Source organism: Mya arenaria, chromosome 6, assembly GCF_026914265.1.
Source record: "Mya arenaria isolate MELC-2E11 chromosome 6, ASM2691426v1".
Lineage (NCBI taxonomy): Eukaryota > Metazoa > Mollusca > Bivalvia > Myida > Myidae > Mya > Mya arenaria.
In genome coordinates this window covers 49,601,657-49,628,421 of record NC_069127.1, presented here as the reverse complement: position 1 = coordinate 49,628,421, position 26,765 = coordinate 49,601,657, and the positions used below count along the sequence as shown (strand labels likewise).

The window sequence follows — 26,765 nt, the reverse complement described above, 5'->3', positions numbered from 1 at the left end:
CCCACATCAGATAAGTAGATCCAATAATTTAACCATGCTAGATATTCTTATCTTGCCCACGGGCGAAGATAAAATGCCCGCATGGAACTTCTTTTACCATATTGTAATTACCTCCCTTGTTGAAGACTGTCGTCAGTAGCATCAAAGAAATCTTGTCTTATGGTAATATTTAGAACGCTAATTAATTATTTCTCGCTTCATATGTCACCATAAAACAGTTTTCAGGCACCATTCAAGAACTTATGCTTCATTCTCCTTAGAACTATTTAAAAAAACCGATTTGACTATTAACATTAACTGGATCACTGCACGTATATCCATGACAACCACGTGCTATCGCATATCCATACGCAATCATTTTCACTAAGCAAAAAAGAGTTTCAGCAAAAAATACAATTTTACTTAATTTTGTTTAACTGAGGTGGGAGAAAAAGCATCTACCATAGCCGCTCGTATAAGATAGGTTCATCCCGACCCTCGCGCTGGGTGTTTTGCGGAAACTCGGTAAACCTCGTTTCCGCAAAACACCCTACGCTCGGGTCGGAATGAACTTATCTTACACTCTCGGCCATGGGAGATACTTATAATCCTTTAAAATAAGCATTGAAAAGTAGGCAAACTCATATTGATAGTGTCTGATGTCATATAATTTATTAACATTTAATTGCATAACTGTAATACTATTGCAATGAAATAATCAAAATAGTCTATACTGGTTTATACAACATTTGAAAAGCAAATAATCTATGCAAATTCATTGGGCCCCAAGTAGTGGGGTCCTTTCTGGCGCCATTGAATTATGAAAAGATCAAATTGTTATTTCATTACATAATTATGTAAACCAAATTATCGGATGACCAAAAACAGATTTATAACAATGAAAAAACCTTTCGTCATATTAAATATCAATTTTAAATAAAAAGTGACAATAGCCACACACCCCTTTAACTAGTCAGTGATACAGTGTTAAGGAAAATCAATGCGCATGAGACTATAAACATAAGAATTGGTATTAACTAACCTTGTACAACATAGTTACTTCCCTTAATCACCGACATGCATTGATATTTAACTCTTTTCTAATGCGAAGTATCTTGCCAGGCCATCAATTTTCACGGAATATGATCGCAGTATGGTAGGTTTTAATGATTAAATACTGCCTTCAGTATGTTCCAGCGGCGGACCCTAGATTTAATCTAGGAAATAAGGGGCTGTGGGGTTTCTCGATCGGTGACTCTATTTTTTTAGCTAAGTAAATTGAAAATAATTTGCTTTTATTTTTAGTCAATATCAAAAAAGTTCAGACATACATACAGACAGACAGACAGGCAGACAGACAGACAGATTATTTTCATGATTAGTACAATGTAAACGGTACAATGAAAACCGTCAACACAGCACTATATTACGTCAAAGGAAAAACTAATTTCTCGACCAGGTTATGGAGTTTAAATGAACGACATGATTTGTAATGACAAATGTTGTCCTGTTGTGTGTGTGCCGGTAGTTTCACATAAAAGACGCATTATGCTTTATAGTTTAAAATTTATTTTGAAGATATACCAGCTCAAACTTACACAATAAAATCACAAACTTTAACTAGAAAGAAATATCTTCTATTTCAGCCATTCGTTTACTAAAGTGTTCTCGAGATTAAAACTTTAAACTATGTATGGACAGTGTTTCTTTGGGTTCTAAAGTATGTATTCTCTTCTATCAACCGTTGTCCTGAAAACAAAATAAAACAGGTTTAACTTTCCATTCGGAATGCATTTAATAAAACATTTCTAAATAAATGGCCAAACCAGCATCTTTAACTATCGTTTATAAAATGCTTATATGTAATGTCAAAATGAAATATCAGTTTTTGTCATTGCAGTTCTGATTAACGACATGTTTGCCGAAAAGTACAACTTCACCCGAATATATCGGTACCATCCACCGAACCCTGGTAAGATGAACATATTTAGCATCAGCTAGCCCTGACATGCAACTTGGAGTTAAAAAACTACAGCATCACTTTGTTATAATAATGTACAAAAATCGCCATATTAACCTTGTTACATCTACCTGTCTGGCATCTTCTGGCGGTGGCATTCCGCTCTGAGAGGAAATCTCAGCTAAAATCCACATCCCTCAAGCATATTTCCCAACAAATAATTTGCAATAATTTACCACGTCAGGAATTATACCCAACTCACAAAAAACAATACACAACTCATAATATACTGGCTACATCTACTTGTCTGGCATAATCTGATCGTGGATCTCAGCTTATCGAGAAAATAAGTAAATTCTACTGCCTTCAATTTTATTTCCCAGCCGCAAATTAGGAATAGTTTCTCAAGTGAAATATAATACCCAGCTAACCATATTATCCTGGTTACATCTGCGTGTCTGGCATCTTCTAGCCCTGGCCTTCCTCTCAGCGAGGAAGTCTTCTCGCATGATTTCAGCAATGAGCTGGTCCTCCGACTGAGTGTAAGTGATCTGAAAGGAAATCATATTCTGTAACATTTTTTTTTTATAAATTCAACATGGTTTTAGCATACTGATTATAGCATTAAATCTTTTTCAAACTCATTTTTCGCTGGGTCCTTTATGTTTTTTTTTGCATGAACGAGGGTATATAAGTCGTGTATACTACAATAAACACGTGAGTATGCTGTTGTATAGAATATTAAAACATTAGAACATTAGAACATTAAAAATTACTATCGAAACTGAGACACAAATGCGGATATAAGAAGGGACGCTCTTTGACTGAATAATAAGTATTACATTAATTGATTTAACCTTCGCTTCCTCCTCCCCGGCAGACGCCTCAGTCCTGCTAGCTTGTTGTTCATCTGTCTTTTCATCCTCGGCTTTCCTAGCAAGTTTCCAATTTTGCAGTTTCCTCGCTTTTTGTTTCCGTTCTTTGATGAAATCATCATGGAGTATACCAGCAATGAGTTCCTTTTCACTTGTCGTATAGGTTACCTACAGAACATGTAATGTATCAAGAAAATCTGACGAAGAAATGAACAAAAACTGTACTTGGTTTATATAATAATAATTATTTACTGAATTTATTAACCTTTGTGTCTTCTTCTACAGCAGACGCATCAGTCCTGTCATCGTGTTGTTCATCTGTCCTCTCATCCTCGGCTTTCCTAGCAAGTTTCCAATTTTGCAGTTTCCTCGCCTTTTGTTTCCTTTCTTTGATGAAATCATCATGGAGTATACCAGCAATGAGTTCCTTTTCACTTGCCGTATAGGTTACCTACAGAACATGTAATGTATCAAGAAAATCTGACGAAGAAATGAACAAAAACTGTACTTGGTTTATATAATAATTATTATTTACTGAATTTATTAACCTTTGTGTCTTCCTCTACAGCAGACGCATCAGTCCTGTCATCGTGTTGTTCATCTGTCTTCTCATCCTCGGCTTTCCTAGCAAGTTTCCAATTTTGCAGTTTCCTAGATTTTTGTTTCCGTTCTTTGATGAAATCATCATGGAGTATACCAGCAATGAGTTCCTTTTCACTTGCCGTATAGGTTACCTACAGAACATGTAATGTATCAATAAAAGCAAGAAAATCTGACGAGGAAATGAACAAAAACTGTACTTGGTTTATATAATAATTATTATTTACTGAATTTATTAACCTTTGTGTCTTCCTCTACAGCAGACGCATCAGTCCTGTCATCGTGTTGTTCATCTGTCCTCTCATCCTCGGCTTTCCTAGCAAGTTTCCAATTTTGCAGTTTCCTCGCTCTTTGTTTCCGTTCGTTAATGAAATCATCATGGAGTATACCAGCAATGAGTTCCTTTTCACTTGCCGTATAAATCACCTACGAAACATGTTATGTATAAAGTAAATAAATAAAATCTGACAAAAATATAATCGATATACTTTTTGAACGATAATAGCCTGACACACCCGAATGCATACATTTAAGTTTATGCGCTGTGAAACTTGCAGTTTAAATTAACGTGATACATTTACATAAATTTAAATCGGGGATCTTATGTTGTTCCCGAAACTTAAATCATTCAGACGTCACCGGCGATTGCATTCGGAGCCCCTCGGCCATTTTTTTCAAAAACAACCTCGGATGTATGCCGGTACATCAGTTGAAGTAGTTCGTATATTTTTTAATAATATCATTAATTAAATGTAGTGTTTAAGAGTTGTATTTAATGACCTCAGTTTAAATTGATTGCCAGTGAAACATAATTAAGATTCCCAAGAGTTAAGTCATAAAGTTTAACTGCTAAATAAGATCACTACGCGATCTATTTGCAGCGGACTTAAACGTACCACTTTTTGAGTATGTGAACCGTCCAAATACATCCGAGGTTGTTTACGATAAAATGACCGAGGAGTTCCGAATGCGGCGATTGTGGCGGAGTTAACAACACCACTACGCAATGCATCGAAACTTCGAAACGTTAATTCCATTTGAAAAAAAAAGTATATAGTGCCAACAAAGTGAACATAATGTATACAAAAATTACCACATCGTCGGATTGAGAAGCTTCGCTCTGGCGTGTGGTCTTTCTCGTTTTCTTCTTTGCAGGCCCAGATGAGACCTGAACCAATAAGGAATCAGGATAAAGGCTTACTTACATACTAATGAAAACAGTTTCGGAATCGTGGTGGTCCCGGCTATTTACATATTTCCAAGCACACATTTATATCGAACGAACGTATCAAACTCACAACCCCATTCACTTCGAAATGAATTCCACATCATTAAATAGTATCCCCTGCCCACCTCCCATATTTCCTTAACACAAATTGGATTGATCGGTTGCAAAGTACTTATGTTCGCCCCAACTTACAGTTGTATAATAAATTCGCGCATTCCACGTATTTGACACTTCTTTATATTTAAAGAAATTGCCATATATTATTAAACATAAAAAACACCACCTTAATCAACATAACAATAATCATATAATATGACAAGAATACGCCTCACTGTGTGTACAGTTTTACCATTATAACTCCCTGGATTCTTAGTAGCCTCAACTTCTACGGGCGCTAGAACTCACATAATAAATAATGCCTTTACATACCGCGTTTGAGGATCCTTTTGTCTGAAGTGGGGGTAGCCGTCTTGGGGTGACGGCAAGGTTAGAAGGCTTATCGTCAAAGGTGACGTCAAACGCCACACCGCTTATGGCCACTTTGGCATCCTGACCTAAATGGAAAAGTATGACGTTCAACTTGAACCAATCTTCTCAATCAATTTCAGTAAAATTGATTGAGTTGTTTTACTGTATGGCTTATTGCTGTTTATTCAACCTATTTTAAAGGAGCTACTCACTATATAGATATGATATAAGTGTGTATAGCTAAGAATCAATCGCATGGTCAGTCAAGTTACCATGTAAGTGTCCCGGGGCACGTTACTGATGGGGAAGACGTTACTAATGTTGTAAGAACTTGTGTCCAACCCATTTGCTTTTTGTATATTCTATATTATTGTTGTAAATACCGATTATGTTGAAAGAAAAAAGGCAATAAAATATATTTAAATCAAATCAATGTCCCGGGGCCGTGGGTTTTGTCCATGTTTTTTTTATATGCATTGGTATCTAGCATCGGAATAGGGAAATATATATTTCTGACAAACCATTTGCAGAAATAATATCATAATGGATAATTTATTATCATTGGCGTTTTGTTAACAGTCGTAAAGTAAGTTAAATGGACTATAAAATACATATTTTATATTATATTCAATATTAAAGATATAAATTCATTTTAATCCACACCTCTGTCAAGGTAGCTAACCATTTCTTCGCCCTTCTTCAACTCCTCTTCCATGTCGCCATATCTCACCGCTGTCGGTGACGGACGGAACTGAGTATTTGACGAAATAATGACAGAAACGTCATCGTTACTTTGGCTCGGATCAGGAGCAACTTTGTTACTCTTTTTTCGAAAACAATTTCCCATATTTTCGCTAGAAATTGATTTTATTGACGAAAATCAAGCAAAAGACTAACTGTCAACAAAAGTTGCTACGCGTCTTTTTGGAAATGACGTTGACGTCAAGGAAACTGGACGGAGTTAACATCTCGCGTTAGCCTGTATACCTATGCGTTTTTTGTGATGTTTTACCAGAATCTTAGTCTTTTTTATTAACCATTGTTTGTTTGTATATGATTCTGTAAATTACTAATCGATTGATGTTGTACAATCGATAAGTTAGACAAATTGCTGTATTAGTTTTCATGATTCACCAAACGTCACACCTGACGTCATGCCGCGGATGTGACGTTTATTATGCTGACATGCGTTTTATTTGCTTTAAAAGCTATATAGCCAAAAACGTTATTTGTATAAGAAATAGTAATAATAAAAAATACTATGCTGTTGTTTTAGCATGTACCACACCGAAATATCCCAAATATGATCCGATATGTTTGGTCCGTAATGTCCATGGTCCGTATAATATGTCCTTACACCTTTATAAATTGTCAGAAGAATCGCTAGGGGCCGATTGTCAGCTATCTTCAAGCCACTGTGTACATTCATTCGAGATATACCGTAAATGCAAAGAAAACAAGCGAAAAATGGCATTGGAAACTCGAAACACAGGGTTACTTTTCGGATAGTTTCTGAATGAAACGTCAGGGTAGATCACCGCGCCTTGTTGCTAAGCGTGCTATAAATTACGAGTTGAGCGCAACCATTTATTCGGCACAGCTACCTCCCCTGTTTATAACATTGACATTTGTTTACCTCGATTCGATCACTGGAAAGGTATGTGTTTTGTGCAAAGAGCCTGTTAGACCATGGAAATCGATTGAAGAATAATACAACATTCAATACAGGGATTTTAAGAAAACAGGTCACAACATTATTAAAATGTTACGTGAACATAAACATTTATCTACTTTAAAATGTTTTGATTTCATGATTTATTGGTGCAATTTACATTGTATTTCTGCAGTTTACATTGTATTTCTCTTTCCAATTCCAATTCTATAAGTGCATTTCATTTCTATAAGCACAGTCATTAGCTTGACTTTAAAATGAAATTGTCTTTCGTTGACGAATTTTTTTGTATATAATAATCATTCTCAATTGTTTTGTTTTTTAATAAATCAGATCAATGAATACAACTTCATTCTTGATATTAATTGAACATGATATGATACATTTTCTTCACTTCTGAACATTCTTTATTTTATGAGGTGTTGGTGCATTTTACAACATACTGGGCAGTTGCCTAATCCCGGATCAATTTTGAAGTTTTCTTAAAATATTGTCATAATTACTGAACATAAGTGCATGAAATTTTAATAGAGAAATGTTGGGTACTTTATCAACCAAAATGGAAAAAGAATTAAAGAACAAACAATTAATTATAATATAATAATCAGTACAAAATAAGGGCATAAACGACGTCAATAAACCTGCATTCAGTGCATAAATATTCGGATTTTTTTCAAAGAACAAAGTACACATTATTAAGTCAATACAAATATTTAAATGCTACTTAAACGAACATCATGTATTAAATGTTTAACCTGTCTATAAATTTTATACTTCTCTGAAGTATTTGTATGTGTATTTTTGGCGTATCCGAACTACTAATTTGTCTGAATCTGCTTCATTTTTGCTTCATTTTCATATCAAATGCTGCACAACACAAAACAATGACATCGTCAATTTATTTACTTTTTATGTAATTGGCATTGTATTTCGTGATTGACGATAAGTCATAAACATCGTATAGTAGGTCTAGTGTTTAAAGATAACCCTGTCGAACCTCAATATAAAAGCTCGCGCTGTGTGACGTCATCCCCCACGTGACTTAATATTGACATTTAGAAAGCGAAAGTTTAGAGGTATTTATTTTGGGGTTATACTTGAATAGCTGCACTTATGTGTTGTTTCTGTTGCTATGGAGGTCAGTTGCGTAGACTGTGATCATTCTATATTGATCACGGTCGCCGAAACGCTTTTTAAACGATTTCCGAATATTTAGGCAAATCCGGATTTAGGCAACTGCCCAGTATGTCTTTTTCCAATTCTGTTGCACAGTTGTATAAAATGTCTTCTTGACAAAGTCTTATGTACTTAACATGCAAAATCATATTGATTGTTTTAAAAAATCAGATGGGTGATTTTGTTGACAAGTATTGATAAAATGATCATTTCCATTATTTTTAAAGTGACATGGAAGCATTCAGAAGACAAAGGGTTGGTAGAAGGAGAAGGCATCGGAAAAAGCAACATGAAATAAAGCCAGTTTCATGTGCACATGAGTCCTGCATCATGGAGCTGCGGAAATGGATGAAAGACGTGGCTGGGTTTTCTACTGAACTCACCCCAGCTGTGTTTCATGGTAGGTTTTAAAGGTATAGTCTTCAGCAATGTAAACATTCTGTCATGGGTAACCTTTTCCTTTCAATATTCAATAAATGTTCTTACTATAGCAAATGAAAGTTATACAATCATTGTAATTATTGGAGTGTAAATCAGACATAAAACAGGTTTTCTCCATAAGTTAACATTGTGGTGAACATTTATGAGATCAGAGATAACCTATCATAAGAATTGTCTTTAAATATACTTAATCTACATGATTGTACACAAAGGTAAGCTTGAAATTGATAACAATGTTTTATGATATTTATGCCCCCTTTTGAAAAAAGTGGGGTATATTGTTTTGCACATGTCGGTCGGTCGGTCTGTCTGTCTGTCGGTCGGTCGGTCGGAATACCAAATGGTTTCCGATCAATAACTTGAGAACGCTTTGACCGAGGGACCTCATACTTGGTATGTGTATTGGTCATCACCAGCAGATGAACCCTATTGATTTTGAGGTCAGTGGGTCAAAGGTCAAGGTCAGTGTGACCTTTACATGAAAAACGGTTTCCGATCAATAACTTGAGAACGCTTTGACCCAGGAACCTCATACTTGGTAGGTGTATTGGTCATGACCAGCAGATGAACCCTATTGATTTTGAGGTCAGTGGGTCAAAGGTCAAGGTCAGTGTGACCTTAACATGAAAAACGGTTTCCGATCAATAACTTGAGAACGCTTTGACCCAGGGACCTCATACTAGGTAGGCTTATTGGTCATGACCAGCAGATGAACCCTATTGATTTTGAGGTCAGTGGGTCAAAGGTCAAGGTCAGTGTGACCTTTACATGAAAAACGGTTTCCGATCAATAACTTGAGAACGCTTTGACCCAGGAACCTCATACTTGGTAGGTGTATTGGTCATGACCAGCAGATGAACCCTATTGATTTTGAGGTCAAAGGTCAAGGTCAGTGTGACCTTAACATGAAAAACGGTTTCCGATCAATAACTTGAGAACGCTTTGACCCAGGGACCTCATACTAGGTAGGCTTATTGGTCATGACCAGCAGATGAACCCTATTGATTTTGAGGTCAGTGGGTCAAAGGTCAAGGTCAGTGTGACCTTAACATGAAAAACGGTTTCCTGTCGGTCGGTCTGTTGGAAGACCAAAGCTTGTCCGAGTGATAACTCAACAATTCCCGGACCTATGGTCATCAAACTTGTTTTTCTTGCAGTTAAACCATGTTTTATAATAATTTTTCTTGCAGATACTGGAAGAGGTCTCAGAACAAAAAAGTCAGTCAGATCTGGGGACTGTATCATATCATTACCAAAGTGTATTCTAATAACCACAGAAACAGCTTTCACCACTCAGATTGGGACCTACCTTAAACAGTATGTTTTGGTGACTATGTTAACATTTTTCTTGAAGACAACCCATTATAGATATAAATGCTAACCAAAGGTTCCATCCATGGCTGCAGCGAATTCCAACCTTATTTCACAATTAGATTTGGCCACAACTCAATCTCTTACATTATTTGTAATCTGTTTTAACTTTTTTTTATATATATAAATTAAAGATTTAGCATCTTTACTATTAATACAAAAATAGTTTCAGATTTAAAACCTTTCACCAACTTGAATGTTGGGATAATCCATATTTCATCTTTTCTCCAGGTGGTACCCTAAACTTCAACCACAAGCCTGTATAGCGGTCTTTCTTGTGTGGGAGAGACACAGACATAAACAATCCCATTGGTATCCATACATTACTTCACTTCCAGAGGACTTTACTACGCCCCCATACTTCACTGACAAAGAGTTATCTTACTTGCCGGACTTAGTTCAAATGAAGGCCAGAGATGAAAAGAAAAAAGTAGTAAACACTTTTGATGAAATTGTAACTTTTAGCAAGCAGTATTGGACAGAGTTTTATAAAGTACTTACTTATAAAGATTATCGATGGGCCTGGAGTGTTGTTAATACTAGAAGCGTTTATATGGAGATGGAACATTGTGAATACCTGGATGAATCAGAGCCTAATAATATTGCTCTTGCTCCATTTCTGGACCTTTTAAATCATTCACCCACAGCAAATGTAAGTTATTGATATCAGCAACTTTGGAAACAGGAACTATTTCTATTTAATCAATTTATGTCAGATTTTTGACAAGCCAAGATAGGAAATGCAGTTAACATACAAATATTACATGTACCGGTATTTAGTTTAATGAAAGAAAATATGCGCAATCGTCCAATTTTAGGTTTATCTGGGGGGTGGGGGGGGGTTGCAATAAAAAGGCAAGGTATTTTAAAACCTTGATGATCTCATAGTTATTGACATTGTTGTTCCAAAAATACATTCACCTTGAACATAACTAAGAAATAGCTCAAGATACACATTATTGTTGTTAAATACTTTTACTTAATTGGACCTAAATAAAAAATAGTTCAAGATATTTGAGTGTGTTTTGAAACACATGTTACCGAAGACTATACTTATGTACATCAAGGTCCATAACTCTGGCTTCAATGATCATGAATTATGCCCCTTCTTTGACAGAAAAGAAACCCAGAAGAGCGTTACAATTGTTGAAGTCCAGATGTGATTCTATATATTAAGTTTTTCTCTAGCTGTATCCTATTTTGTTGTAAAAAAAATGTTTGGAAAACCACTGTATATGAGCAACCTGTAGCTTTTAATATATTAACATTATTAATGATTATTTCTTCAGGATGTCTCCAAATGAGAATGTGTATTTGTTACTTGTTAAACTTAGCCACTTGAATAACTATTGCATTATTTCTCATTTTAGATTAAAGCCGAGTACAATCCTAACACGGCACTTTATGAGATTACAACCTACGATTCCTATAAACCTTATGACCAAGTCTTCATTTCCTATGGTTGTCTTGGAAGTCATAAGCTGTTCCTTAACTATGGGTTTTGTATTCCAGGAAATGTTAACGATGAAGTGGAATTGGAAGGTATTACAATTACAATTATAACAATTATAAATTATAAATTTTATACATTTTTTCAAAGTTTAACAAATAAGTGTCATGGTATTGTTGTCTGGGTGCAGGTTGTCTAATTCTTGCAATACATGTACGAGTAAATGCAACAGCTAATCCTTTTGAGATGTTCACATGAAAGTTTGTATGCCTGTCAACAATGAGTGTATTATGTTTGATTATTCTGCCAAATTTGATATTTTTGTTTAATATAGCCCTTGATCAAACAATGACCAGATACTATCAATAATATTTGCCGACTGACAGTTTATAAGAACTCTACTGTTATGACTGATAAATGTTACCTAGTACGTATGCATGTAAACAATAAGTGTAATAAGTTAAATCATTCTGCCAAATTTGATATATTTCTTGAATAAAGCTCTTGATCAAACAATAAAAAGATACTAATCATTAATATTTGCCAACTCTGAATTTATAAGAATTCTACCATTATTGCGGATAAATATTAATTTATCTTATTTTTGTGCTCATTCCTCTGACAATTTTACTGTCACTTGACCATCACTCATCAGTTGCTGTATTTAAATTTAATCCTAAATGTTGCAGAACATGTTTCTAAAGTTATCAAGAGAGAGAAAATTCAACACCGTGACAAGAAAATAAATCTTCTTAAACAAAAGGGACTTGTAAGGTAATTGTTTTATCTTTTCAGTATCTCTAAATTTGCAAAGTTAATAAATAATAATGATGGCCTCATAAAAATGCATTAATATTTAACTGATATAAACTGGTTAAACATCAAAGACATGAAATAATGCTGGTTGTCTTTGCAATGTGCTCGACTGGTATTCATAAAACATCTTAAGATATTCTTACTTTAGTTAAGTCAATTTCCTAAACTTTTAATATTTTTCCCCATAAAAGTATGATTTTTTAACTGTTCTAGAAATAAGTATTTTAGATATTATTAAGATATTATATTAAATGACCAGTGAAAGAATTTGATTTAAGTTAGGAAATGATTTAAGATCATTAATACCGGCCAAGGTCTTTAGCTATGATCAATTTGAGCGAAAAATCTTTAAAGATACAACACATACCGGGGTACCCAGTAATTCAGACATGCTCATTACATTAAGCACATTTATTGGATAAGGGGTAATACTTCTATAAACATAGCTTGAAAATAACTTATTTTAATTTTTTTTCTCTGTTTCAGTGGAATGACATGCAGTAACGAAGGTTTATCCTGGAAGTTCTGGATTGCCATGGAAACACTGGTCATGGACTGGGACCAACTGTAAGTGCAGTGGTACCGGTAATACCTTACCTTTTCCAAATGGCTCTGGAGTGAAATTTAAGCATTATGTATTCATGCAGTTTTCCATAATTTATAGGTATACCAGGTATTATGTCAGATTGTGAAGTTGAAAACCGTGCTTAATTTTTTATCAGGCTATTGTTTTATATATATCAGCCACAATGTAAAACACATTAAAGATCCAGAATTCTGGCGCTGTATCTCTCCAGGCAGAAATGGTCGAGCCTGATGACAGTGGACATTACAGAAGAAACTGCCACTCCAGCTGCCAAGAATCTGGCCAGGGGTATCATCCAAGAGGGTCTGTTTCAAGTAAGACACAGAGAACGATACATCGAACAGGTTAGTAAGCCTTTCCTTGAATGTATCCAGAAGTAATAATTTTATAAATTTATCTTAAGATTTCTTTACATGGACCTGGCAATAGTTGCCTGAGGTATTGAGAATATGACCTATGATTTCTTTTTAGCTCCACTTTTCAAAGAATAAGGAGTCTTAATTACGCGTCCTTGTGTCAGCGTCAAACCAATTATATAGAATAACTTAGTTAGAGTTGACAAATTGTGACCAAACTTGGTATGTAGGAAGTGTTAATGCAGGACTTCCATTGGGTTGCATTTAGGGTCCCTAAGGTCAAGGTCACTATAAAAAAGATAGAAAAAACAGTTTCTTTATTATTTTTGTTTTGTAAAATGAAGTTTAAAGAGAATAAATTAGCTAAATGAAGTGTTACATTTTTCAAGAAAGTGGGGTAATCAGATGTCATCAGCAACTTAAAACTATTAGACAGAATTGTGCTGCTTCCTATTCTTTGATTTTAAGCGTGAAAGCGTGTCTGTTTTCTAAGAAATGTATGGTCATAGCTTTGCTGTTGTCAGCTTTGGCTTCATGCAATACTTTAGGTCATTATTAAAAACAACTGCATTGAACATGTTAGCATGAAACTTGGTATAAATGTTTACTTTGACTGTAGACACATATGATGCAAGTCTCTGAACTGTGGCTACAAATTTTATTGAGTTATTCCTCTTTATCAACTGGTAAAAGGTATGCAAATGTGGGTGATTTTTTTCTGGATATTGTTCAATATTATTCTCCATTCATTTCAGACAACCTATTTCACAAGATTCTTTTTTGTCCTAGGCTTAATTTCTTGCATACCTTTCTTTCAGAATACATCTGATGCTGACGATGCCACACATGTGGACTTGGCACAGATGTTATTGACACTTGAGAAGAGTATTCTGACGAAGTGTTTACCTAAGTGAAATAAAGGTAGTGAAAAGTTGAGGATATACATTTGTTTTTCCATACTTTTTTGTAGGCTGTTGAAAAACATCTATGTGCATCAGTTTTGGAAGATTCTGATTCCATAATTCTAATTGCATTTGTTTTTTTAAGAATCTGCATAATATTTAAAGACGTTTCACTCTAGGAATGGATAACAATATTTGACCTATTGGATGTTTTCATTGGTTTAGGTCAAGGTTGCAAAAATCATTCTGAAAAAAATATGGCCATCAAATGGACTCATTCATGAACTTAAACTGTGTCACTCTTGTAAATACAACTAGTATTGGTATTGCCACTGGTTATATAAAAGAGTTTACTTTTGCAAACAATGAACAATATTTACTTTGATCAGCTTCAAAACATGTCTTATGTTGAAGTAAATACTGTGAACTGCTTATTTTTTTTAGTTTAAATTTCCTTTTCTTATTTCAGTATGATAGTATAGAATGTCAATAACAGCTGTCAGATATATATAAAATGCAAAAAGGTCAACATTCATATAAATGTAAATGAATACAGTGATAATGTTACCCCATTATATATCTTATTTATATAAATGTGATAGTATAGGGCAAATATTTTTAATCGTTATAGAATATCATGGTTTTGTAAGCAGAAGGCCACATTGTAAATATGTTTTTTTTTTATAGTAAATCATAATGTATAACTAACTTTTCAGAATAAAGATGTTGTTATATGATTATCATGAAGATTGTTATTACTCCTTTTTTATTATCACATTTTTTGTTATTAGCTCAAATATTCGTCGGCATCGGCTTCGGCGTCTGGTTAAAGTTTTAGGGCAAGTTGGGATTTTCACTTATAAGTCCAGTACCTTTCATTCAATTGACTTAATTTTAATAATACTTCACACAGGGCCATCACATGATGAGGTTAGATAACTCCATATTATGCTTTACACTGATTATGGCCCCTGATTGACTATGGAACTTAGGTTAAAGTTTTAGGGCAGGTTGGGATATTTATTAATAACTTATATACCCTTTGTTCAATTGACTTAATACTTCACACGGTTGTTCAGGAACATCACACAATGAGGTTACATAACTCCATGCTATCCTTAATACAAGTTATGGCCCCGGATTGACTTAGGTTAAAGTCTTAGGGCAGGTTAAAGTTTTAGGGCAAGTTGGGATTTTCACTTAAAACTCCAATACCATTCATTCAATTGACTTAATACTTCACACAGTTGTTCAGGGCCATCACATAATGAGGTTAGATAACTCCATATTATATTTTATACAAATTATGGCCCCTGATTGACTATGGAGCTCAGGTTAAAGTTTTAAGGCAGGTTGGGATATTTATTAATAACTTCTATACCCTTCATTGAATTGACTTAATACTTCACACAATTGTTCAGGACCATCACCCAATTAGGTTACATAACTCCATAACCTTAATACAAGTTATGGCCCCTGATTGACTTAGGTTAAAGTTTTTGGCAAGTACAAGTTAAGGGCAAGTTGGGATTTTAATAAAAACACTTCCATACCGTTCATTCAATGCACTTAATAAAATTATAAATTATTTACAACCATCTTACAACAAGAAACGTAACTCCATTTTAACCCTAAATACAAATTATGGCCCTTGATTTTTTTTTGATTTTTTTTAAAATTTCTTTTGAAAGGCATATTTGTAATATAATTCTTAATCACACTACAATAATGGGAAATCAAGATATTTGAATGACTTGCGTCATTTTCGGCCGGGCTGCTGGAAGGGTTAGCATCAAAGTCACCTTCTGTATTGAATAAGTTTAGTTAGTTTTGACATAAAGAGACCAAACTTGGTAATATTACATCGTTATTTTATTCACTTCAAAGTCAAAGCGGCATAGTCGAGCGCGCTGTCTTACGACGGCTCTTGTTATTTTTCTTCTTCTTTCTTCTCCTTTTTCTTCATCATCTTCTTCTTCTTCTTCTTCTTCTTCTTCTTCTTCTTCTTTCTTCTCCTTTTTCTTCATCATCTTCTACTTTTCTTCTTATTATTATGACCCCCTTCAAAAAAGAGAGGTATATTGCTTTGCACATGTCGGTCGGTTGGTTGGTCGGTCTGTCAGTCCATCGGTAGACCAAAGCTTGTCCGAGTGATAACTCAACAATTCCTGGATGTATGGTCATCAAACTTGACATGAAGGTAGGGTCTGACCAGTAGATGACCCCTATTGATTTTAGGTGTCATTGAGTCAAAGGTCAAGGTCATAGTGACCTTTAATGGTAAAAGGATTTTAAAGCTTGTCCGAGTGATTAATCAACAATGCCTAGACCTATGGTCATCAAACTTGACATGGAGGCTTGGCCTGACCAGTAGATGACCCCGATTGATTTTGGGGGTCATCGGGCCAAAGGTCAAGGTCACATTGACCTTGAATGATAAAGGATTGTCCGAGTGATAACTCGACAATGCCTGCCCCCCATGGCCCTCAAACTTGACTTGGAGGTTGGGTCTTACCAGTAGATGACCCCTGTTAATATTTGGGAGTCATCGGGTTAAAGGTCAAGGTCACAGTGACCTTGAAGGCAAAGTCGACAATTCAAGGACCTATGGTCATCAATATTGACATGAAGGTTGAGCCTGACCAGTAGACGACCCCTATTGATTATAGGAGTCATCGGGTCAAAAGTCAATGCTACAGTGACCTTGAATGCGAAAATGTTTTATGAGTGATAACTCGACAATGCCTACACCCATGGCCCTCAAACTTGACTAGAAGGCTGGGCCTGATCTGTAGATGACCCCTGTTGATTTAAGGGGTCATCGGGTCAAAGTCAAGGTCACAGTGAACATGAACGCAAAAAGCTTGTCTGTGTGATCACTTGACAATGTCTGCACCCATGGCCCTCAAACTTGACTTGAGGTCCATACATATTTCATTCAATTGTCCAAATAATACTGACAACATGGCGCTCAAGGGGGGCATAATGTTTGACAAACATCTCTTGTTATTATTATTATGAGTAGAAGTAGTAGTAGTAGTAGCAGCAGCAGCAGCAGCAGCAGTAGCAGCAAAGTATTATTTTTATTATTTATTTTTTTTAAGGTCGTAACTCGAATTGTTTTGGTATGCGTTTGCTGTCAGAGTTACTTACCTTTCCTTTACGAACAGTTTACAAGAGCGATAGCTCTACATATTCATTTCTTGTATTTGCTATCAGAGTTGTCTACCTTTGCATTTCATAATTTACATTTTCCTCATAATATTTAATTATGATTTTAAAAATGAAAATTATAATTATTGTTGATATGCATTGTCAGAAATTGCATTTAGAATCACAGTAATTAAAATGGAATTAAGAACATGATTTATTGGCACCATAGGCACTTATGAGTTTGAATGCAAATATGTCGGCGTCATTCTGTAACACTACACCGAAGCAATTACGCGGAAAAGTGTTATTTTTCCATTAATTTCTGAATTTACTTTTTTTATTCAACAAACGTTCTATCATGACAAAGTTAAACAATGCATATTTTATTGCTATTTTATTAAACTGCAAACAGCGTTGCAATCTTTGCGCAAGGCTGTGACATGCTGTTGAATTCCTGTTTTTGATGATTTTCTAATTTATAAGAAGTTTATGTACACATTAGAGATTGGCAGGCATGAATTCCGCACTCCTACGGTCGGTTAGCTAATAAATGTTTAATATGATACTACAAGATACAAACAATCATTGTTAAAAATTAAAACGGCATGCATCATTTCTGATCATGAATCAGTCATCGCGGGGATTTTTTGGAGAAAATAAGATATTGCATATAATTTTAAGGTAATTTTTTCCCGAGTGATTTTTCCAAGTCGAACACGAAAGCCTAAAAATACGTATGCACTGACTGCAGAAGTCATGGTTACTATCCATTTTGAGTGGACGTATTAGTTTGAACTTATTTATTAAGCAAATATTGTGAAAGAAGTTATTACGCAAGAGTGTGGTCAAGTGTTGTTGGGGAAACCGGAGTACCCGGAAGAATCCAACTTGTCCGGCTTGTTGACCACGAACCAAACGAATCGAACCAGGGGCGCTTTGATGAAAAGCGAGTCCTAACCACTGCACTAACCGGACAAACTTATGGACATGTAACTTTGACCTGGCATCATGCTACTTAACTGGTATTTTACTGACCGTTCCAAGGCAGCGCCTTGATGAAAAGCGAGTCCTATTAAAAGCACTGCGCTGACCGGACTACCAAACTTATGGACTCATATTTTGTTCTGACATCATGCTAATTGGCGGGTATTGTACTGACCATTCCAAGGCGTTGACCACAACTTTTATTGATAATGATGTTTTAATCCACAAACGAAACTAAGCTAAGTTTCATGCGGTACAATAAGAAGTTCTAATGGAACCTTTCTTTGATATTTGCAGGCCCGTGTTTATAACATTCCGTGCGTTATCTTTCTGCATTGTTTGTTTATAAAGACCTGAAATATTAAGAATTGTGGATATTATCAATGCCAAGAAAGCAATCTCTGTAAGGTTATTTATGGAAATCCATTTTAAATCCAGACATTTGATTTTAATGCGTCTAGTTTCCACACACAATTCGCATTTATTCACGAAGAATAACTGCAAATCAATGTTCAAATACTCTCAGATGTTTAAATCACGTCAGCATTCCTTAAGTAAGAACTACAAACTTTTATTCATCAAAGTTTGCTTAAAAAAGGCTTTATCTTACTGATGGCGTATGCACTAAGCGCCGCCATTGACATTGAGCTGACCCTTGAAAATTAATCATGGTCAGGTTTTGTCTGTATTGACAGGCCAGATGGGTTCTAATACAGTCTTTTATGCAAGAATATCACTCCTAATCCAGGGAAAGTGTTTACTTTAACGATACCTATCCTTGGGATAAAGCGAGCCCCTATCATTTAGTAGTTTACGGGTTTAAAGGTATTTAGTAAATGGTGAAACAATATTTCTGGTCTAGAATAGTGGATTTAGGTTTATCTTTGGGCATTGCCTCTTATAGCCTTAGCTTTCAGAAAGATTGGAAAGTAAATACGACATCGTGTCTGAGTTGGTCTCTCCGTGTGAGTCATTAACCTTTGAAACAAATTTTAGTTTGAAAGTCAAATAACATTGTCGTACCTTTTGAACAAGGCGACATGGTTTATTACAGTTATACTGCTTTCCCCTTCAGTGAGTACTAATGGGCATGGTCAGCTGTGTATGTTGTCGTGGCGGATCCGTTTTCTAGTGGTAGCACACTTCCAAGGATCGCAGTCTCGATTCCCCGTCTAAATGCATCCGTCTTCCGGGAAAGACGTTAAATGGGGTCCTGTGCGACAGTGCTATACACTGGTGTACGTTAAGAACCAGAGCAGCTCTTACCAGGGTAACAGTCTGTCTATGCACTACCTAATATGACTTACAATCTTAAAGGCGCATATGCAGTAAGGGCCTTACCCGAGTGAGAGTATAAAAAGGTCATACCAAATCATTTCTATGTTTAGCGTCCGCAGACGAATAGGTTTGGGGCCTATCAATCTATAAGAACAATACGTTTTATATGATAAACGATTTTGCCGAATATTTTAATTCTCTTTTACTACATTCTGACTACAGAACACAAGTGCAAACAACATGTTTCATACATTGTACTAGTATTCTTGACATTTGATATCAGAAAATGGTGCATTCTGTGTGATCCCCAAAATCAACACACTTAAACAAATTTGTTTTTTTAACTCAAGTTGTAGTGGAAATCTATCTAACGATTGAGAATGGACTAAGGCGGCTCTGGTGTCTATATTCCGCATAGGGCGTCACCCATATAGTAATTTTTATCGTGCTTTCTTTCTCTTCATGATAGCTGGACAGGTTTTCGTTTTAAGGGTTGACACTAATCATGAAACAATTTGATGAAGGCCTAAACTCAAAAACCACCATCTGTTGTCGCCACCACATGGGTCTTGACACCCTAGTCATAAAGTGATTTAGGAGCTTCCACTGTGGTTTCGAAGTGCAACTTAAAAAAAAACACACTGCAAATGAGCTTGATGCAAAATATCTGAAGTTGAAAAAAGCACAGCAATTAAATGACAGTAGATCTGTAGCATGTTGGATCGTTTTCTTGGTTGTTGGCCATAAATAGACAACGCGCCCGAGTATACTTTCAATATCTCGGGCTGTGGGTGCATTAATTGTTACTTAATTCACAAAAAATCAAAGACCTATCGCTCCTCGTATAAATGAACTTACGACCAAAATGAAAAACACCATATTGCAAGTTGAACAGTAAGCTTAGTGGAATTTTCACGTGAAGGGATAAGAATATGACATGTCCAGTAAACCATTTTTTTTTAAGTGTATAAACAGTCGAACCCTGTTGGCTCGAATTCCCAAGGACCAGCGAATATACCTTGAGCCTCGGAAAATTCGAGCCAAGCGGAAATACTTACGTTCAGCATAATGCATTCGGTCCTACACGATCACTTCGAGCCAACTTTCACTTCGAGCCAAGCGAGTTCGAGCCTACGGGGTTGGACTGTAGTTGTTAACGTACCATTTTACGCAGGTATTAGAAATTATTCAGAACACCTGTGCACATTTTACTTCGTTGATATAATAGCAATGCAAACGCCTCAAATGTGACTTAATAAATGACTTACATTGCATGTTTGTTGGCCTTGTATGAAAGCAATCGAGTGCGATCTTGATGTTCACACAAAAAAACTAACATTTGTGATATCACTTTGATCAAACGCATAACTCATAATTTTATCAGCCGGTTAGAATATAAATTGCTGGCATTATAAATTATTTGTACCTCATCAATAGCCATATTCAGATTTTATGGTGTGTGATGTTGTCTTTTTATTGTCACGACTGGGCGGTTAAATATCCACAGCGGGTGCTTGTTGCTTTTGTAATTTAAATCTGCAGGTCGGGTATTCAAGCAACCCGTCTGTGACCAACCTAAGTGTTTTCTGTATGTTTTGTTAAAAATGCATGTGATTTTTATTTCAGGTTGACAAACAAGACGTTTGATTTATGTAGCTCGTTAAGTTGGCCATGGAACAGCCTGTTATGTTTCATTTTAGGCTCTCAATCGGAACACTTCTCATCGGCCATTTTCGAACTCCACAACCTCTGATGTAACTTTACTGTTTACACTGTCAGAATTATCTACATTTAACTACGCTGCAAGTAGATCGCGTAGAAATTTCAATTTAGCATTAACGCTATTAAAGGAATCTTAATTATCTATGCAATAATTCACTTCACTGGGGATGAATTTGAACTCTGTAATACAAAATACTCAGTAATTAACTAATATTATTAATTTTACGAACTACTTCTATTCATCTGCCTCGAGTAGGTTTTCTTGGTAAAAAAACAGTACTAGTGTCCAGTATGAGATGCCATGAGAGAGTACCCGTGTTCGGTATCGAACCCACAACCTCTTGGGTGAGAGGCAGACAACAATACCACCTATACCACTAGGCCATTCTTACCCTATACGTGTTGGCAGTTTCAACAAGTTTTGAGAAGAAAGATGTTCAACAGTGCAATATTGCTTTTGAAAATCGGTCTTAGACCTGTACGACGTCGCTCGTTGAACTGTCAGCTGCATTTGTGGGCTTTAAAATGTAGATACTGTGCTGCATAACAAAGTCTATCAAAAAATAAAATGAATATTGATTTGTTAGTCGAAGTTTTTGTAATGCCTTAAATGAATTGACCGTGGGAACTATTGTTTTGTATACCGCAGACTCAATACATCAGAGCAAAATTGCAACAAATTTCCATTGCAAATAAATCTTAAAAATGAGTTGTCAAAAAATATTTTTATGAACTTTAGCTTGTCTTGTATATGTGCATTACTACTGCTATTGCTGCTGCGGCTGCTGCTCTGCTACTACTACTACTACTACTACTACTACTACTGCTACTGCTACTGCTACTGCTACTGCTACTAATATACTACTACTACTACTACTACTACTACTACTACTACTACTACTACTACTACTACTACTACTACTGCTGCTGCTGCTGCTGCTGCTGCTGCTGCTGCTGCTGCTGCTACTGCTGCTATTGCTACTACTATTGCCATTGCTACTGCTGCTGTTGCCGCTGCCGCCGCCACTGCAACCGCCACCACCACTACCACTACTACTACTAAATTCATAACGTGTTTGTGTGATATTATATATATTACATCTAAATAACAGAAATACAAAACTGCATGGGTGGAAAGATTCCAAATCTAGCCATTCATATTTTTACAATAGTCTGCGCGCTATTGCCGTAAAATGGAATAGTACCCGTACAATCCTCTACATGATAATTCATTGCGTTTCTACATTCTCAAAGTCAAACAAGTATTTTGTAACCCTGCCATAGTACTGTTTTAATGGTCTATACGGAAAACCATCGTCTGTTTTTTTTACGTTAACCATTGTATAGTAAATTATTTATTTCATAGTTCATACTCGTCAATTCGTGTGGTTGCAGCATAATAGATGACCCGCGAGTCGGGCCAACATTTTAGGATTTTTTTCTCGTGGCAAGCGATGTAACACTGTAACCCACAGTTCGTATCATATATCAAACATATTTCTTTTTTAACCAAATGTGATCGTATAAAACGCACCAAGTTTGAATATCATCTGGCGTTAAGGCCGCAGTATCCCTACAAATAACCACCTAAGCGGGAAACACTCATAACCCAAGGATATTGCGGCTCCAAAATAGTCTGAAAATAATGGTGTGCGCCCCAATTAGGTTTTATTTAAAACGATGGGGTATAATTTCACAAACTTAAATCCTCTTTACTGTGATTTAGTTTCAAAGAGTTAACGAGAATTTCACGTGTGTTTAAAGTTCACCAAAAAACTAAGGAGATTGATATTGTCAAAATTTACATTTCTGATCCCTTTTTTGTTGGATGAAATCTAAATAATTCGTCAAAAACTAAATATTAAGCCGAATATTTAAGGAACATGAAACTCATCTGGTTTTAATTTGAATGCCTTGGTTAGTGGCTGAACTTGCTTTTGAAGTTTTGCATGTACAGTTGTTAATTGTGGTAGGTGTTCAAATCAATTAAGTAAGTAATTAAGTGTATTTTGCAAATGTATTTTTACAACAAACCGTATACATGTTATGCTTACCATATATGGAGGAAATAAAAGGTCTATCTATGTGCTCAAAAATAACGCTGTGTTCATTCATTAGAAATTTTGTGGGAATAGTATAAAATTTGTTTATTATTATGCAACGGTTACTTTGTCAATTTTTTATGATATTTCGACTTCACATAATGATTTTTTTACTTTACGTAATGATTTTTTTTTACTTTACATAATTTATGGTTTACCTTTATATAATGATGATTTGATTAACATAATATTTTTTTTACTTTATATTATGATATTTTTTTTTATGTTTGAAAAAATGATGTTTTGTCTTTACGTAATGAATTTTTTACTTAATATAACGATATTTTACCTTTATATAAGGACTTTTTTATCAGCATGTTAATATACTGTTTAAGCTTTACATTTAATTTATGATCTTTTACCTTTATATAAGGACTTTTTATCAGCATGCTAATATGCTGTTTTAGCTTTACATAATGGAATCTTCACATTAGATAATGAACTCGTAGCTTTATATAATAAGGTTTTACCTTTATATCATGAAATTTAATTTTTATGACATCATAAAATAGCTTCATATAATAACATTTTGCCTACATATACAGAAGTTATATCTGTATATAATGAAGTATATGTGCACATAAAAATCAAACAGCTTAGGCGTTCCATATCTTTGCTTAAGAAAACGTTAATGTGAACTTCGTCAAGACAGTGTTATACTAGTACATTTCGAACCATATAGTTATACACCAGTCAATTGTAACAACGCCCCGCCCCCCGCCCGCCCCCTTGGTCCGGGGGTATACCGGGGCCAGCGGGGGAAATTGGTCGTGTTTTAACCTTCGATGTGGCCCCGCAGCGCAGAGTGACTGCGCTGGTTTTGTTTCCGCGCCGAAAATAGCGGGGATTTTACCGGGGGTTGGCTGGAACGAAAGTCAAAGCTTAAATACTAATTAGGCGTTGCCTTTGTTTTTATGCTTCATATTTATATATTGTACACATGGTTCTCATGGTCCTATTTTCTCGAACGTTTTTAAGCGTTTCAAGGTTAAGTAGCTTATTTCATTAGGCCAAATTTCTTAATGAATCTTGATTTTACTAAACAAAAAATAATTTATCTTGATTATCATAAAGATATTTTCCTTTTAAAGTCCAAACACTCTTAAGAATGTAAATATAAACTAAATTATACCAAAACAAAAATAGTGAGCTTAGCTAAATTCTGACAAAATAGACTTAAGAGTTTTCTGAAAATGGGCGCCTGGGCTTAAACATAAGTCTACATGAACTTTGTCAAGATTATGTTTCCTATACACATTTCGTACAATCAATCTTCGTGACCTGTGTCACCATATGGTTTAATACATGAACGAAGTAAAATACCCTGAAATATGTACGCTGTAATTGCGTGATTTCAGTCCGTTCAGTGGTATCAGGTTTTCAAACTAAATACTTTATTCTCTTGGTATTTACGGAGATAAACATCTCAACCATTTAAACAAAATTGATATTTTCGTTTTAGTAATTGAACTAATTTCGCGATGTTAGCATTGTTGGAGAGCAATTTAAGCGATCGTGGGGCATGTTAAGTATTTAAAATCATTTCATTAAATGTGTTTTATCTTTAAATATTAAACCAAGTGTCACAAAAGCTGTCAAATCTTTAAAGAATATTTCATCTATGGTATTGTAAATGTGATTTGTGCTAAACGACCCGAAAAATCGCTAATTTTCAATTAGACAAACTTTGCTTGTGATTTTGTCAACTTGCTGACAGAAAGATTAAATTAGATTAATGGAGAAAATATTAGTGTATTGATATGCTCGCCTTTTGAGTTTAATTACATGTATCTATATGACCTTCAATCCTAAAACGGTGAATACTTGACACAAATTTAACGGATCAGATTTTTTCGTATCAGTATTTCTCTGCCAAATCCAGTAAAAAATCTATTTTATTTCACACATATTTTTCGTTTGATCGACATACAAATGTATTTAAGTTTTTAGTGTAAATCACCATGATTATAAATAATAGGAAACAACATTTCTGGTTTGCCAACATGATAATGAGAGCATTATCCTTAGGTTTGGGTCACTATAATGCAAAGACGTTGTTACTGGTGGACATTTGCTCGCAAGTAATGCTTCTGTCACTTCGTACCAGCAGTAGTGTATCAAACAAATCCTGAATTAGTTTTTTTTTGTAAATTATTTGTACTCACCATATCTCTAACAATGAAAAAAGAAGAGAGACTCATTAAAACCAATTATGGTTAATTCTCAATTCTGTTATTTGCTCACTGTCTATGCGTTTATCACTCGTTATTTTGCACGTATATTTTGCATTTCTGTAGCTCAAATGCTTATTTACTTTGTTCAATATTTTCTGCAATAAATACTTGTTAAATCAAAATGTCTTAATTTTCTGTCCTGTGACACCAATGTCGAGGCTGTCACATAAACTCTATGATGTGTCCTGAACTGGCCAAGACCATGTGCATTTTCCTTTGTTGGTAGCGAACATGTCACATCCAGTATTCTATGGCCATTGTTTTTCGCCAATTATCAACATCCTCTATTGACGTGGACTGGTTTCATGTTACATATAATTCGCGATTTTCACATCGCGACCAGTCCAAGTCACGTGTTCAAGAGGTCATGCCCCATGCTGGTTAACAAGATGGTGACCGCGTTGACATCTTTGTTTTCTGATGTCTTCCTAGTGTCAGCTTTTCCGTTGAACAAGATGACGGATTGGAAAATGTGAAAGTAATTGGGAGATTACGGAAACCGTTTTGAATGTAAACTTAAGTCAATCAACAACACAACCATCAACGCGAAGAATTTTGTTTTTACTACAGCAGTAGCGTTGAATAACAATGTACAAAGACGTCGTGGACACATTGCATTTAGAGAAATATTATACAGAAGAAACTGCAAATTTACAAAGTACAAAGTAAAGTATATTAAAGTTTTTTTATGAAGCAATATTTCACAATCAATTGCATTACAGTTGAACCCCGTTTGCTCGAACTCGCTTGGCTCGAATTCCTCGTTGGCTCGAACTGGATGTAAAGGACCGATTTCTATACACTGAAGATAAACATTCCCGCATGCCTCGAATTTTCCGAGGCTCGAGATATTTTCGCCGGTCCCTTGGAGTTCGAGCCAACGGGGTTCGACTGTATGATAAAACTTAAATCAATATTTTTACCATCGTGATATTAGATTGATATAGGTAGAAGTCAGACATCGCCCGTTCATTAAAGCTCGTAACATGGCAACATAATTTGTCAGCCATGATTGATCAGCTTACAAAACGATGCAAGTTAATACAAGTATTTTAGCGAAAACGGCAACATTCATTAGTTGGTATCGGGCAAATACTCCAACTGGGACGCTATTAATTGTGTGTCACTCAAATGCGTATTTGTCAAGCTTTGGTTTGAAAGACAGACACTTTGACAAATACAATAACTGATCGCACGTCGTCATCTGTCTTCAAGTAGGAGAGTGACTTGAGATTGCCTGTTGCATGTCAATGAGGACTTTCGGACTTCGTCCACTGTGTAGTTATTTATTTTCTGTCCCATTGGTGTAATTTAATTATAGAAACTAGAATGTCATTTATACCAGTCCTATAGGAGGCGTTGACAGTGTTTCACTAATCATTATGGTCACTTACAATAAGACAATGAAAACT

The 26,765-nt window shown here is 35.3% G+C and overlaps 2 protein-coding genes across 3 annotated transcripts; one reads left to right on the top strand and one right to left on the bottom strand.

The window, feature by feature from the left end:
• Positions 1-1,716: 1,716 nt before the first annotated feature.
• Positions 1,717-5,957, bottom strand: LOC128237858 (uncharacterized). The gene is made up of 9 exons (XM_052953438.1): positions 5,774-5,957; positions 5,072-5,196; positions 4,508-4,582; positions 3,655-3,840; positions 3,363-3,548; positions 3,080-3,265; positions 2,797-2,982; positions 2,371-2,490; positions 1,717-1,728 (listed from the first exon to the last, which is right to left on the bottom strand). The coding sequence occupies exons 1-9, from the start codon at positions 5,955-5,957 to the stop codon at positions 1,717-1,719; spliced, it is 1,260 nt and encodes a 419-aa protein (XP_052809398.1).
• Positions 5,958-6,725: 768 nt separating this feature from the next.
• Positions 6,726-14,605, top strand: LOC128238696 (SET domain-containing protein 4-like). 2 transcript variants are annotated; one of them, XM_052954852.1, is made up of 9 exons: positions 6,726-6,767; positions 8,186-8,358; positions 9,590-9,716; positions 10,002-10,422; positions 11,141-11,312; positions 11,910-11,994; positions 12,523-12,603; positions 12,804-12,966; positions 13,797-14,605. In XM_052954852.1, the coding sequence occupies exons 2-9, from the start codon at positions 8,190-8,192 to the stop codon at positions 13,890-13,892; spliced, it is 1,314 nt and encodes a 437-aa protein (XP_052810812.1). In that variant the 5' UTR covers positions 6,726-6,767; positions 8,186-8,189; the 3' UTR covers positions 13,893-14,605. The 2 variants fall into 2 exon arrangements, with proteins under 2 accessions (XP_052810812.1, XP_052810813.1); XM_052954853.1 differs by having other exon boundaries at positions 6,747-6,855; positions 12,834-12,966.
• The last annotated feature ends 12,160 nt before the right edge of the window (positions 14,606-26,765 follow it).

Excerpts from the sequence above, each read along its gene's own strand:
- LOC128238696 (XM_052954852.1), top strand. The coding sequence starts at position 8,190 with ATGGAAGCATTCAGAAGACAAAGGGTTGGTAGAAGGAGAAGGCATCGG. Across the intron at positions 11,313-11,909 it reads CGATGAAGTGGAATTGGAAG|AACATGTTTCTAAAGTTATC; the intron begins GTATTACAATTA and ends TAAATGTTGCAG. Across the intron at positions 12,604-12,803 it reads GTCATGGACTGGGACCAACT|ATCCAGAATTCTGGCGCTGT; the intron begins GTAAGTGCAGTG and ends AACACATTAAAG.
- LOC128237858 (XM_052953438.1), bottom strand. The coding sequence starts at position 5,957 with ATGGGAAATTGTTTTCGAAAAAAGAGTAACAAAGTTGCTCCTGATCCG. Across the intron at positions 4,583-5,071 it reads CAAAAGGATCCTCAAACGCG|GTCTCATCTGGGCCTGCAAA; the intron begins GTATGTAAAGGC and ends TTATTGGTTCAG. Across the intron at positions 2,983-3,079 it reads CTGTAGAAGAAGACACAAAG|GTAACCTATACGACAAGTGA; the intron begins GTTAATAAATTC and ends CATGTTCTGTAG.